At 40.2% G+C, this 19,612-nt stretch overlaps 1 protein-coding gene across 1 annotated transcript in view; it reads right to left on the bottom strand.

Moving 5' to 3' along the window:
• Nucleotides 1-1,692: 1,692 nt before the first annotated feature.
• The window catches only part of lman1 (lectin, mannose-binding, 1), a 29,042-nt gene continuing 11,122 nt past the window's right edge, over nt 1,693-19,612 (bottom strand). Inside the window, exons 11-13 of the mRNA XM_021622602.3 lie at nt 4,322-4,481; nt 3,954-4,081; nt 1,693-2,259 (exon numbers count right to left, since the gene is read on the bottom strand). Of these exons, the coding sequence (XP_021478277.2) occupies nt 2,223-2,259; nt 3,954-4,081; nt 4,322-4,481 (325 nt within the window). The 3' untranslated portion in view covers nt 1,693-2,222. The remainder of the gene's footprint in view (nt 2,260-3,953; nt 4,082-4,321; nt 4,482-19,612) is intronic.

Genomic DNA, 19,612 nt, shown 5'->3' with positions numbered 1-19,612 from the left:
GTGTCCACATACGCTACATAAACAAAAAGTATCTCCGCAGGACATGGCGTCATATACCAATGGCCCATAGTCCGTACTCATGCGAACTGTATGGCATGCCTAGATTAATATATTAATTTGATCAAATATGAACTAACATTTTATTTAGGACACAGTGCCATTCATTTGTGGAAATATGCCTGCTGCGGAGGCACTCACGGGTTTCCATTTGTTGCTGTTGGTATTACTGGTATGCAAACATTTGTTTGGAGAGACCCATATGCAATCAGACAGTTATTTCTAATATACACTCAACAAAAAATATAACCGCGACATACAACAATTTCAAATATTTTAGAGTTACAGTTCATATAAGGAAATCAGTCAATTGAAATCATTGAATTTGGCCCTAATCTATGGATTTCATATGACTGGTAATACAGATAGGCATCTCATGGTCACAGATACCTTAAAAAGAGGTAGGGGTGTGGATCAGAAAACCAGTCAGTATCTGGTGAGATCACCATTTGCTTCATGCAGCGTGACACATCTCCTTCACATAGAGTTGATCAGGCTGTTGATTGTGGCCTGTGGAATGTTGTCCCACTCCTCTTCAATGGCTGTAAGAAGTTGCTGGATATTGACGGGACCTGGAACACGCTGTCATACACGTCGATCCAGAGCATCCCAAACATGCTCAATGGATGACATGTCTGGTGTGTATGCAGGCCATGGAAGAACTGGGACATTTTCAGTTTCCAGGAATTGTGTAGAGATCCTTGCGACATGGGGTCGTGTGTTATCATGCTGAAACATGAGGTGATGGCGGCGAATGAATGGCACGACAACGGGCCTTAAGATCTCGTCACGGTATCTCTGTCACTTAAAATTGCCATTGATAAACTGCAAATTGTGTTCGTTGTCCGTAGCTTATGCCTGCCTATACCATAACCCCACCACCACGGGGCACTCTGTTCACATCAGCAAACCGCTCGCCCACACGATGCCATCTGCCCCGTACAGTTGAAACCAGGATTCATCCATGAAGAACACACTTCTCCAGCGTGCTAGTGGCCATCAAAAGGTGAGCATTTGCCCACTGATGTCAGTTACAACAAACTGTATATGAAAACATAAAAAAATAAAAAGGTTATTCAAGTATTAATTACCAAAATTATGAAGATTCCGGTAACTGTTAAATTACCGGTAGCTTGGCAACCCTACCTATACCTCACCACTGGCACACAGAGTTATTCACTCTCACATAAGGCCCAGCATAATGTCCCCTGATCTGTCAGAGGCTATTATTGCTGGACACCAGTCTACCGTGCCAGAGACACCAGTCTACCGTAGAGAAACCAGTCTACCGTAGAGACACCAGTCTACCGTAGAGACACCAGTCTACCGTAGAGACACCAGTCTACCGTAGAGACACCAGTCTACCAGTCTACTGTAGAGACACCAGTCTACTGTAGAGACACCAGTCTACCGTGCCTCCCTTAGACAAAAACCTTGACCAGACTAAGCACTAAGCCATGCATTAAGCTAATGTCTTTAAAAAGGGATCCTGAACTTTAGCGACAGGACGATAGCGCAAACAGATCTGGGACCAGGCCAGTAGGTCAAATTTAACAACAATTAGGCTACTTTTTTAAATACCTGAAAACCAAAATGTAAACAATAGGATGGCATACAGGAACAAAGACAAAAATGTTGGTTTGTTTTTTTGTTTATGTAAATTGCTTGAGAAGAAAAAATAAAAAAAGCCAGATTGGCATGTTTCAGCCATTCAAGACGACACACATATTGGACATCCACTCTTCTGGCTCTTCTTCAACACAGTTCAGAATTCATACAAAATTGCACATTTATTAAATCCACAGTTTTCCGAGCTATGTGAACGGGCATTCGGTGTTTTTGTTTTCTGAGAGTGGGAACTTATCAAAAAAATCAGTCGAAAGGTCAGAATATCACCCAACGACTTGTCAAAATACTGTATAGAATATATTACATCATATTTGGAATCTTTTAACAAAATGTCCCACACGAGCATTCATTCACATACCCTATACATAATATCAGATCAAATTAAAACTAAAGAAATTAAAAAAGAAACTTCTCAAACAAAATCTAATTTTCAAGTACAATAATTTACAATTTTGAAAAACCAAACCAAACCAAAATAACCAGGAAAATGAACAGTCTCTCATTTACATATTGGCATGATCTTGATGAGTGTTTCATCAAAAGAATTTCTTTGCTGCTGCTTCTTGTTGACTTCTGTAGAGGGAGAAGAAAGAGATGAGAGAGAGGAGAGAGTTGGAATTGAGAAGAGAGGAGAGAGTTGAAATTGAGAAGAGAGGAGAGAGTTGACATTGAGAAGAGAGGAGAGAGTTGACATTGAGAAGAGAGGAGAGAGTTGACATTGAGAAGAGAGGAGAGAGTTGACATTGAGAAGAGAGGAGAGAGTTGAAATTGAGAAGAGAGGAGAGAGTTGAAATTGAGAAGAGAGGAGAGAGTTGGAATTGAGAAGAGAGGAGAGAGTTGAAATTGAGAAGAGAGGAGAGAGTTGAAATTGAGAAGAGAGGAGAGAGTTGAAATTGAGAAGAGAGGAGAGAGTTGAAATTGAGAAGAGAGGAGAGAGTTGACATTGAGAAGAGAGGAGAGAGTTGAAATTGAGAAGAGAGGAGAGAGTTGACATTGAGAAGAGAGGAGAGAGTTGACATTGAGAAGAGAGGAGAGAGTTGGAATTGAGAAGAGAGGAGAGAGTTGACATTGAGAAGAGAGGAGAGAGTTGAAATTGAGAAGATAGGAGAGAGTTGACATTGAGAAGAGAGGAGAGAGTTGAAATTGAGAAGAGAGGAGAGAGTTGGAATTGAGAAGAGAGTTGGAATTGAGAAGAGAGGAGAGAGTTGACATTGAGAAGAGAGGAGAGAGTTGACATTGAGAAGAGAGGAGAGAGTTGAAATTGAGAAGAGAGGAGAGAGTTGGAATTGAGAAGAGAGGAGAGAGTTGAAATTGAGAAGAGAGGAGAGAGTTGACATTGAGAAGAGAGGAGAGAGTTGACATTGAGAAGAGAGGAGAGAGTTGACATTGAGAAGAGAGGAGAGAGTTGACATTGAGAAGAGAGGAGAGAGTTGACATTGAGAAGAGAGGAGAGAGTTGACATTGAGAAGAGAGGAGAGAGTTGAAATTGAGAAGAGAGGAGAGAGTTGAAATTGAGAAGAGAGGAGAGAGTTGGAATTGAGAAGAGAGGAGAGAGTTGAAATTGAGAAGAGAAGAGAGAGTTGAAATTGAGAAGAGGAGAGAGTTGAAATTGAGAAGAGAGAGTTGAAATTGAGAAGAGAGAGTTGAAATTGAGAAGAGAGAGTTGAAATTGAGAAGAGAAGAGAGAGTTGAAATTGAGAAGAGAGGAGAGAGTTGAAATTGAGAAGAGAGAGTTGACATTGAGAAGAGAGGAGAGAGTTGAAATTGAGAAGAGAGGAGAGAGTTGAAATTGAGAAGAGAGGAGAGAGTTGAAATTGAGAAGAGAGAGTTGAAATTGAGAAGAGAGAGTTGAAATTGAGAAGAGAAGAGAGAGTTGAAATTGAGAAGAGAAGAGAGAGTTGAAATTGAGAAGAGGAGAGAGTTGAAATTGAGAAGAGAGAGTTGAAATTGAGAAGAGAGAGTTGAAATTGAGAAGAGAGGAGAGAGTTGAAATTGAGAAGAGAGGAGAGAGTTGAAATTGAGAAGAGGAGAGAGTTGAAATTGAGAAGAGGAGAGAGTTGAAATTGAGAAGAGAGGAGAGAGTTGAAATTGAGAAGAGAGGAGAGAGTTGAAATTGAGAAGAGAGGAGAGAGTTGAAATTGAGAAGAGAGGAGAGAGTTGAAATTGAGAAGAGAGGAGAGTTGAAATTGAGAATAGAGATGAGTTATGACAAAAAATAATATTTTTTAAATGTATTAGTTATACTATTTATTTATTATTGCTCTTACTTGTACATAATGTAGCTGAAGAACAGGACTGATTGGATGACCACAAAGACCAGGAAGTGTGTGGTACCCAAACAGGAAGGCATTGGAGGGGGATCAGGGCAGTTCATCACCTGCTTTTCACTGGGGTTCTACATGCAGCATAAGACACAAAAATATACAGTAAAAATCTAGATTCCTCATGTCTTCGTTCTTTCCCGTCTTCTCAAAACACATTGGAGGAGAAGGTCTGAGAGAGAAAGACCGTGGATCTTCTCTTCCAATGGTGGTTGGCGAAGGAGGCGAAGTTCGAGGAATCAGGAGAAAAAAAAACTTGAGAAAGACGTGTGGATAACGCCTGAGATTTACAGTCAAATAAGTTATTGACAAACCCCAGTGCGTGTGATGAGGTGTTCGATGTTCTTCTTGACCACGTGTAGATGTTCCTTGATGTCGTTGAAGTGTTGGACCGTCTCATACGTTCCCATGCCAACTGCGTTGCCCTGATGCTGGCTGGCACCAATCTGCTTCAGAGACTCATAGAACGAGTTTCTGAGGAGAAAAAAAACAGAGTCACTGTGGAACACAGCCCAAGCTGCAGTAGAAACATGTCAGATCCCTCTCACTGTGGAACACAGCCCAAGCTGCAGTAGAAACATGTCAGATCCCTCTCACTGTGGAACACAGCCCAAGCTGCAGTAGAAACATGTCAGATCCCTCTCACTGTGGAACACAGCCCAAGCTGCAGTAGAAACATGTCAGATCCCTCTCACTGTGGAACACAGCCCAAGCTGCAGTAGAAACATGTCAGATCCCTCTCACTGTGGAACACAGCCCAAGCTGCAGTAGAAACATGTCAGATCCCTCTCACTGTGGAACACAGCCCAAGCTGCAGTAGAAACATGTCAGATCCCTCTCACTGTTGAACACAGCCCAAGCTGCAGTAGAAACATGTCAGATCCCTCTCACTGTGGAACACAGCCCAAGCTGCAGTAGAAACATGTCAGATCCCTCTCACTGTGGAACACAGCCCAAGCTGCAGTAGAAACACGTCAGATCCCTCTCACTGTGGAACACAGCCCAAGCTGCAGTAGAAACATGTCAGATCCCTCTCACTGTGGAACACAGCCCAAGCTGCAGTAGAAACATGTCAGATCCCTCTCACTGTGGAACACAGCCCAAGCTGCAGTAGAAACATGTCAGATCCCTCTCACTGTGGAACACAGCCCAAGCTGCAGTAGAAACATGTCAGATCCCTCTCACTGTGGAACACAGCCCAAGCTGCAGTAGAAACATACATACGATAGGAAAAATTCAGACATTTTCTACATCAGCCCACCAGAAAGGTTAGCGAAGAAAAACCTCAGCCCATGGTAAACAACATCTGAAGTAGGCGACAACATTAAACCAGGAAGGAATTCCAGCTAATACAGAATGAAGAAGATTAATTGAATAGGTCTTCCTATACCTAAAAAATCTAAATAAGGTATGTGAACTTGAAGTCTAGGTATTTGGAAGATGATTGAATTAAGGTTGAAGGAAATGTTTTCCCTATGATGGGGTGTCAAATCAAAAGTTTATTGATTGCGTACACAGATGTTAAATCGCTTCTAGCTCTAACAGTGCAGTAATGCCTAGCAATAAAAACAGCACACACAATCTAGATACAAAACAATCTGTTATATAGGATGAGCCATGACTACAATACAGCATATATGTCTAAAGTAGGTAAAACAGTATGTAAACATTATTAAAGTGACCAGTGGTCCATGACTATGTATATAGGACAGCAGTCTCTATAGGGACAGGGTAGAGTACTGGGTAGACGCCGGCTAGTAACAGTGACTGAGGTTCAGGGCAGGGTACCGGGTAGTAACAGTGACTGAGGTTCAGGGCAGGGTACCGGGTAGTAACAGTGACTGAGGTTCAGGACAGGGTACTGGGTAGTAGTGTCCCAAAGTCCCAGCTTTGATGCACCTGTACTGTCCTACTCCCTCTTGATGAAGTGAGGGTGTGAATGTGTGACTCAGACTGACAGACAGGTTTATCCATGTGGTAAAGCTATTGGACAGTTCTCTGGGAACAACATCCAGACCACTAATCCTGATTGAAAAGAAGGAGATGAGGCAGAGAAAGTGGGCCAGCACAGGTGATCACAACACGCAGACCGATCCGATACACTACACACACACACACACTGCGTCCTTTAAATGGTGCATACGTTATATTATATATTTTATGTTATACAAATCGTATCCTTTTTTTTTTATTATCCAAAATCATTAATTAAAAAAACAAACAAACAAAAAAAATATATATATATATATATATATATACAGTGCCTTGCGAAAGTATTCGGCCCCCTTGAACGTTGCGACCTTTTGCCACATTTCAGGCTTCAAACATAAAGATATAAAACTGTATTTTTTTGTGAAGAATCAACAACAAGTGGGACACAATCATGAAGTGGAACGACATTTATTGGATATTTCAAACTTTTTTAACAAATCAAAAACTGAAAAATTGGGCGTGCAAAATTATTCAGCCCCTTTACTTTCAGTGCAGCAAACTCTCTCCAGAAGTTCAGTGAGGATCTCTGAATGATCCATTGTTGACCTAAATGACTAATGATGATAAATACAATCCACCTGTGTGTAATCAAGTCTCCGTATAAATGCACATGCACTGTGATAGTCTCAGAGGTCCGTTAAAAGCGCAGAGAGCATCAAGAAAAACAAGGAACACACCAGGCAGGTCCGAGATACTGTTGTGAAGAAGTTTAAAGCCGGATTTGGATACAAAAAGATTTCCCAAGCTTTAAACATCCCAAGGAGCACTGTGCAAGCGATAATATTGAAATGGAAGGAGTATCAGATCACTGCAAATCTACCAAGACCTGGCCGTCCCTCTAAACTTTCAGCTCATACAAGGAGAAGACTGATCAGAGATGCAGCCAAGAGGCCCATGATCACTCTGGATGAACTGCAGAGATCTACAGCTGAGGTGGGAGACTCTGTCCATAGGACAACAATCAGTCGTATATTGCACAAATCTGGCCTTTATGGAAGAGTGGCAAGAAGAAAGCCATTTCTTAAAGATATCCATAAAAAGTGTTGTTTAAAGTTTGCCACAAGCCACCTGGGAGACACACCAAACATGTGGAAGAAGGTGCTCTGGTCAGATGAAACCAAAATTGAACTTTGCAACAATGCAAAACGTTATGTTTGGTGTAAAAGCCACACAGCTGAACACACCATCCCCACTGTCAAACATGGTGGTGGCAGCATCATGGTTTGGGCCTGCTTTTCTTCAGCAGGGACAGGGAAGATGGTTAAAATTGATGGGAAGATGGATGGAGCCAAATACAGGACCATTCTGGAAGAAAACCTGATGGAGTCTGCAAAAGTCCTGAGACTGGGACGGAGATTTGTCTTCCAACAAGACAATGATCCAAAACATAAAGCAAAATCTACAATGGAATGGTTCAAAAATAAACATATCCAGGTGTTAGAATGGCCAAGTCAAAGTCCAGACCTGAATCCAATCGAGAATCTGTGGAAAGAACTGAAAACTGCTGTTCACAAATGCTCTCCATCCAACCTCACTGAGCTCGAGCTGTTTTGCAAGGAGGAATGGGAAAAAATGTCAGTCTCTCGATGTGCAAAACTGATAGAGACATACCCCAAGCGACTTACAGCTGTAATCCCAGCAAAAGGTGGCGCTTCAAAGTACTAACTTAAGGGGGCTGAATAATTTTGCACACCCAATTTTTCAGTTTTTGATTTGTTAAAAAAGTTTGAAATATCCAATAAACGTCGTTCCACTTCATGATTGTGTCCCACTTGTTGTTGATTCTTCACAAAAAAATACAGTTTTATATCGTAAGCCTGAAATGTGGCAAAAGGTCGCAAAGTTCAAGGGGGCCGAATACTTTCGCAAGGCACTGTATCTCTATATCCAGTATCGCTATATCCAGTATCTATTTCTATTTCTATATCCAGTATCTATTTCTATATCCAGTATCTATAATCTATCTATTTTGTACCACAATAGGTACCACAATGGGTGAGATGAGTTTACAATATTTCTGGACGGGGCCGGATTAAGAAATCATACGGGCTTTGTTTAAAAAATATATAATTGTTAACAGTAGTGTTGAGCGATTAACCAAAATGTCTGTTATTTGTCCGTTTTTTAACAACTAATTGACCTATATCGGTTAAATGATTTGAATTTCGTTCTGTTTTTTTTCTTCCTGTGAGCTCAACGAGCACATTACCACAGTTTCTCTAGAGATCAGATCCAGCATGAACTGTGTAATGCAGTAGGGAGTTGTTTAAACACCACTTTAAATGTGTACATGACACCGCAACAAAATTTCCCCATGGGGACAATAAAGTCAGTAAAGTAAAGTAGTTGTAGTTTCCAACAGGCAAATATTCTACATAGTGTAGTGCATAAAACGTGGTAATGAACTATAATCCATTGCGCATCTACTTGTCCAGTCAGAGTTTTACAACTGCCACAGAAGAGCCAGAATAATCCAATCGTGAGGGGATAGAGAGAGCAGCTGTTGCAAGGTCTCTCTACCTGAAAATACATGATCAGGTATTCCCAAACTGGGGGGGGGGGGTACGCGCAATGCCGTCGGGGGTACACCTGCACATGTCAAAGACACAAGTTGTTCTGTTTCCACAAGCACATCCATTGCTAGCATCAGAAATTCTACATGTTGTTGTTAGCCCAGCTAGCATGGATACTGACAGTTGTGAGTCTGATGCAGCCGAAGAGCTGCTGCCCCCTTCCCTGGGAAAGCACAGAACAACAGACAGGGACGTTAGACCATCGAAGAGGCGCAAATATGATAACTACATTGATTTTGGGTTCATTTATATTGGGAATAGCACCTTTCCTCAGCCACAGTGTGTTATATGTGCAAAAATACTTTTTTCCACCATAATTTGTAAATAAATTCATAAAAAATCCTTCAATGTGATTTTTAGGATTTTTTTTCTCTCATTTTGTCTGTCAAAGTTGAAGTGTATCTATGATGAAAATTACAGGCTTCTCTCATCTTTTTATGTGGGAAAACTTGCACAATTGGTGGCTGACAATACTTTTTTGCCCCGCTGTATGTATATATACAGTTTATATTCCAGGTAAGGGGGCAGTAGCTCTTCGGCTGCATCAGACTCACAACTGTCAGTATCTATGCTTCCTATCTATCTAGCTATCTATATATATATATAAGTGTAGGAAAAATAAAATAAAAAAAATAGAAAACGTGTGTGTGTATATATATCTACACACATATATACACATACATACACACACACACATTTTCTATTTATTTTTGCTGCTTCTTGGGCCCCCACGGACCTGGCGAATTCAACTCCAGGAAGCCCCTGCATTAATCCAGCCCTGCTCCTGGACAGAGAGTGAGAGGGTGACAGGAAAGCTGGTAGGAGAGAGAGAGAATGACGGAATGGTCTGGATTCTAACCCACGCCAACACAGGCATTGGCACAAATCGGTAGAACACCCAAGGCAACCCAGAAACAATTTGAATGATAGTGCGAGTTTCCTACAGTTTGGGGTTTTGTTACCTACAGATTGGGGTTTTGTTTCCTACAGATTGGGGTTTTGCTACCTACAGATTGGGGTTTTGTTACCTACACTTTGGGGTTTTGTTCCCTACAGTTTGGGGTTTTGTTCCCTACAGATTGGGGTTCGTTTCCTACAGATTGGGTTTTGTTTCCTACAGATTGGGTTTTGTTTCCTACAGATTGGGGTTTTGTTTCCTACAGATTGGGGTTTTGTTACCTACAGATTGGGGTTTTGTTTCCTACAGATTGGGTTTTGTTTCCTACAGATTGGGTTTTGTTACCTACAGTTTGGGGTTTGTTTCCTACAGATTGGGGTTTGTTTCCTACAGATTGGGGTTTGTTTCCTACAGTTTGGGGTTTTGTTACCTACAGTTTGGGGTTTTGTTACCTACAGTTTGGGGTTTTGTTTCCTACAGTTTGGGGTTTGGGGTTTTGTTTCCTACAGATTGGGGTTTTGTTACCTACAGTTTGGGGTTTTGTTACCTACAGTTTGGGGTTTTGTTACCTACAGTTTGGGGTTTTGTTACCTACAGTTTGGGGTTTTGTTTCCTACAGTTTGGGGTTTTGTTTCCTACAGTTTGGGGTTTTATTTCCTACAGTTTGGGGTTTTGTTTCCTACAGTTTGGGGTTTTGTTAAGTCCAGCCAAAATTCCACTCCAGAGCTAAGAAAAGACAAACATACTGTAATGAACAATATATAATCTTAATGTCACAGTGAACGGTCCAAAGTCAATCTCTAAATCCTCTTTAGGATCTTCCCAAAAGGCCATTTATCCTTAACATCAGAAACAAAATCTACCATTAACAAAAAAAAGGGCATGATTGCTGAATTAATCCCATGTTCTTAACCCAGATGCACAGTATCTTAATAAAAACAACTTAGTAAAATATTATAGATCATATTCAATTTACCAAGGTTTAAAACAGAAAAAAATGTATTCACACTATTTATAAATAATAACAAAAAGTATTGACCTTAGCGGAGGGCAAATTTCGGATTGGGAATCTCTCAAATTTGTTATGATGGTGGCCAAGCCGTGTAAACCACAGCCTCCAGCACACGTCTATGGTGTCAGCATGGGTCTGATTCCTGCCTACTGCCCTTTGACACAAAGTTCTCTTTCCCCACTGTCATCATCTCTGTTCAATAAAATCAGGAAGAAAAAAAACATCTACACAGTGCATTCGGAAAGTATTCATACCCCTAGAGACTTTTTCCACTTTGTTACGTTACAGCCCTATTCTAAAATTTATTCATTCACCTTCCAACAGGACAACGACACTAAGCACACAGCCAAGACAATGCAGGAGTGGCTTCGGGACAAGTCTCTGAATGTCCTTGAGTGGCCCAGCCAGAGCCCGGACTTGAACCCAATCAAACATCTCTGGAGAGACCTGAAAAATAGCGACACTCCCCATCCAACCTGACAGAGCTTGAGAGGATCTGCAGAGAAGAATGGGAGAAACTCCCCAAATACAGGTGTGCCAAGCTTGTAGCATCACACCCAAGAAGACTTGAGGCTGTGCTTCAACAAAGTACTGAGTAAAAGGTCTGAATACTTATGTAAATTTAATATTTAAAGTTTTCCATTTGTAATAAATCTGCAAAAAAATAAAATGTTTCTAACTGTTTCTGCTTTGTCATTATGGGGTATTGTATTTGAATAACGCTGTAACATAATAAAATTAGGATAAAGTCCAGGGGTCCTGAAGCATTCTGAATGCACTGTACATGGGTTGTGATGGACGTCGGTTTACAACACTACTTTCTCTGAAATTATTTACTGGTTAAGGGGTTAACCTTAACGAGTATAACACATGATATTGTCTATTGAAACCATAATATATATATTTTTTAAATTACATTGTGGCTTCTGTTTAAAATGTGCTAATCAAAAGTGCCCATGTTAAGGAAAATGTGCAAAATACAGAAGTTATAGTGGCGTGTATCAAAAGAACAGAATTAGACTCAGTTGACATTTTAATAAAGTGAACAAGATCACGTTTCTGATTAAATTACATTTTCTTATAATGTATTATTACTAACAGGAGGGGTACGTCTTTTCCCATTAATATCGTCTTAAGATTTAAAGATGATTACAAGCCAAAAACACTTGACAAATAAAAGCAATTGGAAGGTTGTAAGTATATAGGTCTAGGGGGGGAACGGCAACATCAAGAAAGCAATCAGAAGGATCCCATGTTTTGTATCTGTGTTTGAAGGATGTATTTAAAGACTGAGGTCAAATCCTCCAAGGACAAATGGTGCCCGAGATGCATCCTTTTCTTTCAGCCAGCCCAGGGCCACATGGCACAGAGCACACAGCTGAGGGACGGTCAGACAGTAGAAGACATTTGTATAAACAAAATCCAATTTGTTTCTCAAAATTAAGAAGCAGGCAAATCTCCCTCGAGAAAGTAAGTGAACATTTATTAAAACTGAGTCTAATCTTTATCTTGTCCAAGTGACCCATTTATGAGAAAGCCCTTCTCAGATCAGAGAACATAATTTACCAGAGACTAACAGTAAGACGAGGTCAATCACATAATCATAATTCACATCTCTATAGACGGGGTCAAGACCTTAACGAGGGCATAATAATCTACTAGATTATATTCCCATACAGACCAATCACGTTACTGCATTAGAGTCAGATGTACAGTATGTCAGTACAGTGTTTGTATAGACTTAATGTTGTGCCGGTCGGCTCGACTATAGTATGCATTCTTTGAAGTTCAATGTTAACTTCAAAATCTCCCTACCATCATATCTAAGCCAATGTCAATGAAAATGTGCAAATGAATTTGGGAAGTGCACAACACACTCCCCCGCCTCTCGTCATGGTCCGTGTAGCCATTCCAGAGAATCAGTATATCAGATTTTTGATGGGTCGTTAGCACTAGGGTCATCAGACAATTATTTTGCCAAAACCTAGCTCAAATTCTAGACGTCAGATTAAAACAAATCTACAGCGTCCATAAGGTGACCAATAGACTCAGATCCATTTGGACTGATTAAGTTTGTAGGTGCAACAGTTTTTTTTTAAATCCAAATTTACCACTCTCACAAATCTGCCCAATGAAAACCAACAATGTGCTACTTTTTGGTAGCATTTCTGACAATGCTAACATCTTTTGAGTCGAATCTCGGCGTTCTAAAACAGTCGAGTAACCCGGGTTGCTGCACAACAGTAGCAGCTTGCTAGTAGAAGGCTAGCAGCTGTAGCTAGCACCAGTTGGATGAGAAGCAAAAGGAAGTTAGCTAAATATACAGAGCTAGCTTAGCTAAGGAAAGTTTTTCCTATGGCTGAAGACAGTCACCTGGGTAAAACGCTGACCTGGACACTTGCATGTAAATCGGAGCACAGATATACTAGCGGACCTCTTTGGCTGCTATTATAGCCTGTTAGATGCACAATACTGTGGGAACTTTGGGAAAACTGCCACGCTGCTAATTAATATATAATACATGCACACACCAGACAGACACATTGCTGTTGGAAGAGCCACAGTATATTCTATCCCTTACCATATGTATTAATTCAGTACGCACCCTCCCTCCTCTGTCAATTACATTTTCTTCACATCGTTATCATCTAAATTTGCGCTGACTTATCAACACAGTGTCAAGTTACTTTTCAATGTGTTCCTGAAAACCTGAAGTCGCCATCCACAAGTAAAGAAGAGGTGCGTGTTGCACACAAAGCATCAACATCATAATCATCTTTTCTTTTTGTTGTTTTGTTTGGTCACACCATTCTCGGTAAACCCTAGACACTGTCGTGCGTGTAAAGCTCAGGAGGGTGGACATTTCTGATACACTGGATCTGGCGTGCCTGGTAACCGACGATCACACCACGCTCAAAGTCGCTGACGTCACTCGTTTTGCCCATTCTGACATTCAATAGAAAAGTAACGGAATGCCTCGCGGTCTGTAGAAGCGATCAATTTTCATGAACGGGGTGGTGTACCTAATAAACTGGCCACATTTGACTTTAGTGCCTTATTGCAAACATGATACATGTTTTGGAACATTTGTATTCTGTACAGGCTTCCTTTTCACTGTCAATTAGTTCAGTATTGTGGAGTAACTACAACGTTGTTGATCCATCCTCAGTTGTCATATCATAACCATTCAACTCTGTAACTGTTTTAAAGTCCCCATTGGCCTCATGGTAAAATCCCTTAGTGGTTTCCTTCCTCTCTGGCAACTGAATTAGGAAGGATGCCTGTATCTTTGTAGTGACTGAGAGTATTGATACACCATCCAAAGTGTAATTAATAACTTCATGCTCAAAGTCTGTTTGAAAAAAAAATGGGAAACAGTGTTTCAAACCTCTTTGGGCTAGGGGGCAGTATTTTGACTTCTGGATGACAAGCGTGCCCAAAGTAAACTGCCTCTTACTCAGGCCCAGAAGCTAGGATATGCATACAATTGGTAGATTTGGATAGAAAACATTCTGAAGTTTCTAAAACTGTTAAAATAATGTCTGTGAGTATAACAGAACTGATATGGCAGGCAAAAACCCGAGGACAAACCATCCAGAAAAAAAAAAATCAGCCCACCACTGATTCCAATGGCTGACATTTTTTAAATGAAGGGAAAACCTCCTAGATTGCTGTTCCTAGGGTTCCCACTAGATGTTAACAGGCTTTAGAAATAGTTTGAAAGAGTTTTTAGAAAAACTACTAATTCTAGCTCATTTTTCCAAGTAGCTCACATTTGGCTGTAGTGTTTTCACGTGCGTGGATGAGAGTGGGTACTTTGTTGTTTATCTCCGGTAAAGACAATAACGATTCTCCGTCTTAAATTTGATCGTTTATTTACGTATTAGGGTAGCTGAGGTTTGATTTTAAACGTTGTTTGACTTGTTTGGAGAGGTTTATTGGTAACGTTTGGGATTCATTTTGTATGCATTTTGAAGGAGGGAAACCGGTGGATTATTGAATGAAGCGCGCCAGCTAAACTGAGTTTTTGGGGATATAAAGGACTTTATCGAACAAAAGGACCATTTGTGATGTACCTGGGACCATTTAGAGTGCCAACAGAAGAAGATCTTCAAAAGGTAAGGCATTTATTTTATCGCTATTTCTGACTTTCTGCCAGGCACCTGCCTGGTTGGAAAATATTTGTAATGCTTTTGTGTGCTGGGCGCTGTCCTCAGCATGGTGTGCTTTCACTGTAAAGCCTTTTTGAAATCTGACACAGTGGCTGGATTAACAAGAGGTTCAGCTTTGTATGACACTTGTATTTTCATGAATGTTAAATATGACCATTTCTGTAATTTGAATTTCACGCTCTGCAATTTCTTTTTTTTTCTCTATTAAAATTATTATTTTTTTTTTAATTTTACCCCTTTTTCTCCCCAATTTCGTGGTATCCAATTGTTGTAGTAGCTACTATCTTGTCTCATCGCTACAACTCCCGTACGGGCTCGGGAGAGACGAAGGTTGAAAGTCATGCGTCCTCCGATACACAACCCAACCAAGCCGCACTGCTTCTTAACACAGCACGCATCCAACCCGGAAGCCAGCCGCACCAATGCGCCGGAGGAAACACTGTGCACCTGGCCACCTTGGTAAGGACACCCCTACCGACCAAGCCCTCCCTAACCCGGGCGACGCTAGGCCAATTGTGCGTCGCCCCACGGACCTCCCGGTCGCGGCCGGTTACGACAGAGCCTGGGCGCGAACCCAGGAACTCTGATGGCACAGCTGGCGCTGCAGTACAGCGCCCTTAACCACTGCGCCACCCGGGAGGCCCACGCTCTGCAATTTCACCGGGTATTGTCGAGGTGGGTCGCTAGTGCCACGTCTAGGTTTAAACCCTTTACAATGAAGATCTGTGAAGTTATTTTGATTTTTACAAATTATCTTTGAAAGACAGGGTCTCACCAGGGTGATGGTTGGTTTCTTTTTTTGCTGAGTGATATATAAATAAACACACACACACACACAAATAGGTCCCACTTCTTTGTGAGGCATTGGAAACCCTCCCTGGTCTCTGTGGTTGAATCTGTGTTTAAAATTCACTGTCCGACCTTACAGATAATTGTATGTGTGGGGTACAGAGATGAGGCAGTCATTAAAAAATAATGTTCAACACTTACTGCACACAGAGTGAGTCTGTGCTTCTTATGTGTGACTTGTTACTACTGAACTTATTTAGGTTTGCCATAACAAAAGGGGTTGAATATTTAAGGCTTTTCATTTTTTAATTCATTTGTTAAAATGTCTAAAACCATAATTCCACTTTGACATTATGGGGTATTGTGCGTAGTAGGCCAGTGACACAAAATTCAGGCTTTAACTAGGGTTGTTACGTGACCATATTACCGACACACCGGTGGTCACAAGTCATGACAGCAGTCAAATTCCACGTGACCGTTTAGTCACAGTAATTAGGCTTCTCCAAGCTCAGATGCTGCTGACGGTCATTAGTAGTCTACCAAACTTACTGCCTGGTACTCAGCACTCTATTGTCCCTCTAATCACACTGACATCAATGCAAACGTAATCAGAACTCTAATCAAACACTTCATGAGATCCCATGAGCTCATGTTGCTCAACATTTCTATAGGCTAAAAAGAGGATCCCATCAGCTTTCTGTAGGCTTGGCCGACTATTTCTATTTCTCTACTTTCCTAATGTTAAGCACATTGCTTCTCTTTACAACAGGAGTATAGCCTACCTGGCGGGCATGAAAATGAACCACGGGAAAAGTGTTCTTCATCCGCTATTTAAGTGCAGAGATGACATGTATTTTTTCCCCTGTCCCGAGACAGGCGCCTGATAAATGGTCCATTCTAAATCCAAACTAATTTGACAGATATATTATTTAGTATATGTAAATATAGTTCATCAACATTTTAAGCTAAACGTTCTGATCGGTTGTGTCAGCCTCATTGCTTTTATAAAAATAGGTTTTTCGAATGCTAGTGGTTGGGATTTGGGATCTATCACATCCCACAACTGTCCCAGACGGCGTAATATTTTCCTTGCGCAGAATAGGTCAACTTTTGTACTGTGGGGGAAAGTAGACTGCCATAGGCTAGTGCTTTTGCTCGTGTAGCCTGCGCATTAAACAAAGCAGAGCTCATGACTTCTTTCAAATCACAAGTCGCATCACGCAGCCTTAGAATGTATTAAAAAAAATCTAAACATATATCCCAACATTTGCATCAAATAACATTTGCATAAATAACTCTAAAGGAAGTAAACAGGAGGATTTCTTTAGTTAACCGCTAACACAATAGCATGTGCGCACTCTCTCAAAAATATCCTTTCTATTTTATTCAGCTATGTTCATTTGTATTCTTCATTTATACTACTAAAATGTAAATAATGCCACGGATTTCTAAGCAAATCCTGTCTGCTAAATGAACTAGTGTAGCCCACAGCCATATGGCATAGCCAGATCAGGCTCCTAACATGAGGACAACTCAGCGTACGCCATTCAGTTCTTCTGAAATATATGAAGAAAATGTCATCTGTTTCTTTAGACGTCTAAAAATATAAAAAATGTAGATGTTTCTAAGGCTGTGTGGAAGCTAGGAGATGCTAAATGTGTTCATGTTAATCAACCGTCAATTGCGGTGAGACCGGCAGTTATTTGCTGTAACACAATATGTCCTATATGACTGACAAAGCCCTGTAACACAATATGTTCTATATGACTGAGAAAGCCCTGTAACACAATATGTTCTGTATGACTGACAAAGCCCTAGCTGTAACACAATATGTCCTATATGACTGAGAAAGCCCTGTAACACAATATGTTCTATATGACTGACAAAGCCCTGTAACACAATATGTCCTATATGACTGACAAAGCCCTGTAACACAATATGTTCTATATGACTGACAAAGCCCTGTAACACAATATGTTCTGTATGACTGACAAAGCCCTAGCTGTAACACAATATGTCCTATATGACTGAGAAAGCCCTGTAACACAATATGTTCTATATGACTGACAAAGCCCTGTAACACAATATGTTCTATATGACTGACAAAGCCCTAGCTGTAACACAATATGTCCTATATGACTGAGAAAGCCCTGTAACACAATATGTTCTATATGACTGACAAAGCCCTGTAACACAATATGTTCTGTATGACTGACAAAGCCCTAGCTGTAACACAATATGTCCTATATGACTGAGAAAGCCCTGTAACACAATATGTTCTATATGACTGACAAAGCCCTGTAACACAATATGTTCTGTATGACTGACAAAGCCCTAGCTGTAACACAATATGTCCTATATGACTGAGAAAGCCCTGTAACACAATATGTTCTATATGACTGACAAAGCCCTGTAACACAATATGTTCTATATGACTGACAAAGCCCTGTAACACAATATGTTCTATATGACTGAGAAAGCCCTGTAACACAATATGTTCTATATGACTGAGAAAGCCCTGTAACACAACATGTTCTATATGACTGAGAAAGCCCTGTAACACAATATGTTCTATATGACTGAGAAAGCCCTGTAACACAATATGTTCCGTATGACTGACAAAGCCCTGTAACACAATATGTTCTATATGACTGAGAAAGCCCTAGCTGTAACACAATATGTTCTATATGACTGAGAAAGCCCTGTAACACAACATGTTCTATATGACTGAGAAAGCCCTAGCTGTAACACAATATGTTCTATATGACTGACAAAGCCCTGTAACACAATATGTTCTATATGACTGAGAAAGCCCTGTAACACAATATGTTCTATATGACTGAGAAAGCCCTGTAACACAATATGTTCTATATGACTGAGAAAGCCCTAGCTGTAACACAATCAAATGTGGAAAAATAAAGAGGTGAATACTTTGAAGGGTTTGTATATACTTTAACCGCATAATTCTACAGTTACGGAAAACTAGTCAAATAATAATAAATGAACACTAGTTAGCCTTAGTGATGACATTCATCAATATTGATATTGATCATGTCAAATTATCATCTTGGTAAGACTATGTGGATAGTCTGAGCTCAATTTTGAGTTTCATAGCAAAGGATCGGAATACTTACGGAAAATGTGATTTTTTAAAATGTATTTAAAAAATGTTATTTTACCAGGCAAGTCAGTTAAGAACAAATTCTTATTTTCAATGACGGCCTAGGAACAGTGGGTTAACTGCCTGTTCAGGGGCAGAACGACAGATTTGTACCTTGTCAGCTCAGGGGATTTGAACTTGCAATAAATGAGCAACATTTTTTAAACCTGTTATAACTAAAGATGGACTATCAGTAACCTTAACAAGCAGTTGCTTATCAACAGACGGTCAATAATATAAACTATCTGTAGAGCATTTACTGATGGAAAATCCCAACTATCCAAAGTAAAGAGACTTGGAATATGGCTCTCTCACCATTATCGTTGAATATCGTGTTTGTGAGATCTGATCCGTCTGTCTACACCTTCGATATCATAATACTTAAGAACAAAATATGTGTTATTGTTATTCGTCAATGGAAAAGAAAAACAATTGATGTAACTGATGTTTTTGAAAAAAAGAACGGAGATTCTCATCTTTCATCAGGATTAAGTTACACCATCAAACCTTAATTTGAATTGACAGCCTCTAACAAAAGACTAACACAAGAGTCTTAATCTGCATTATCCTAAGATCATATGAAAAGCCTGGGAGGCCGACAGAAGTATCTAAAGAATAGGGACATTTACGTGTACAGAGCATTCGGAAAGTATTCAGACCCCTTTCGACTTTTTCCACATTTTGTTACATTAAAGCCTTATTCTAAAATAGACGAATTAGCTTTTTTCCCTGCTCATCATTCTACACAAAATCCCCAATAATGACAAAGTGATAACAGGTTTAGAAAATGTTGCACATTTATTAAAAATTATCACATTTTACATAAGTATTCAGACCCTTTGCTATGAAACTAAAAATTGAGCTCAGGTGCATCCTGTTTCCATTGATCATCCTTGAGATGTTTCTACAACTTGATTGGAGTCCACCTGGGATAAATTCAATTGATTGAACATGATTTGGAAAGGCACACACCTGTCTATATAAAAAGGTCCCACAGTTGACAGTGCAT

This window comes from Oncorhynchus mykiss, chromosome 12, assembly GCF_057628025.1.
Source record: "Oncorhynchus mykiss isolate SJ-2025 chromosome 12, ASM5762802v1, whole genome shotgun sequence".
Classification (NCBI taxonomy): Eukaryota; Metazoa; Chordata; class Actinopteri; order Salmoniformes; family Salmonidae; genus Oncorhynchus; species Oncorhynchus mykiss.
This window is presented reverse-complemented; position numbering and strand designations above follow the sequence as displayed.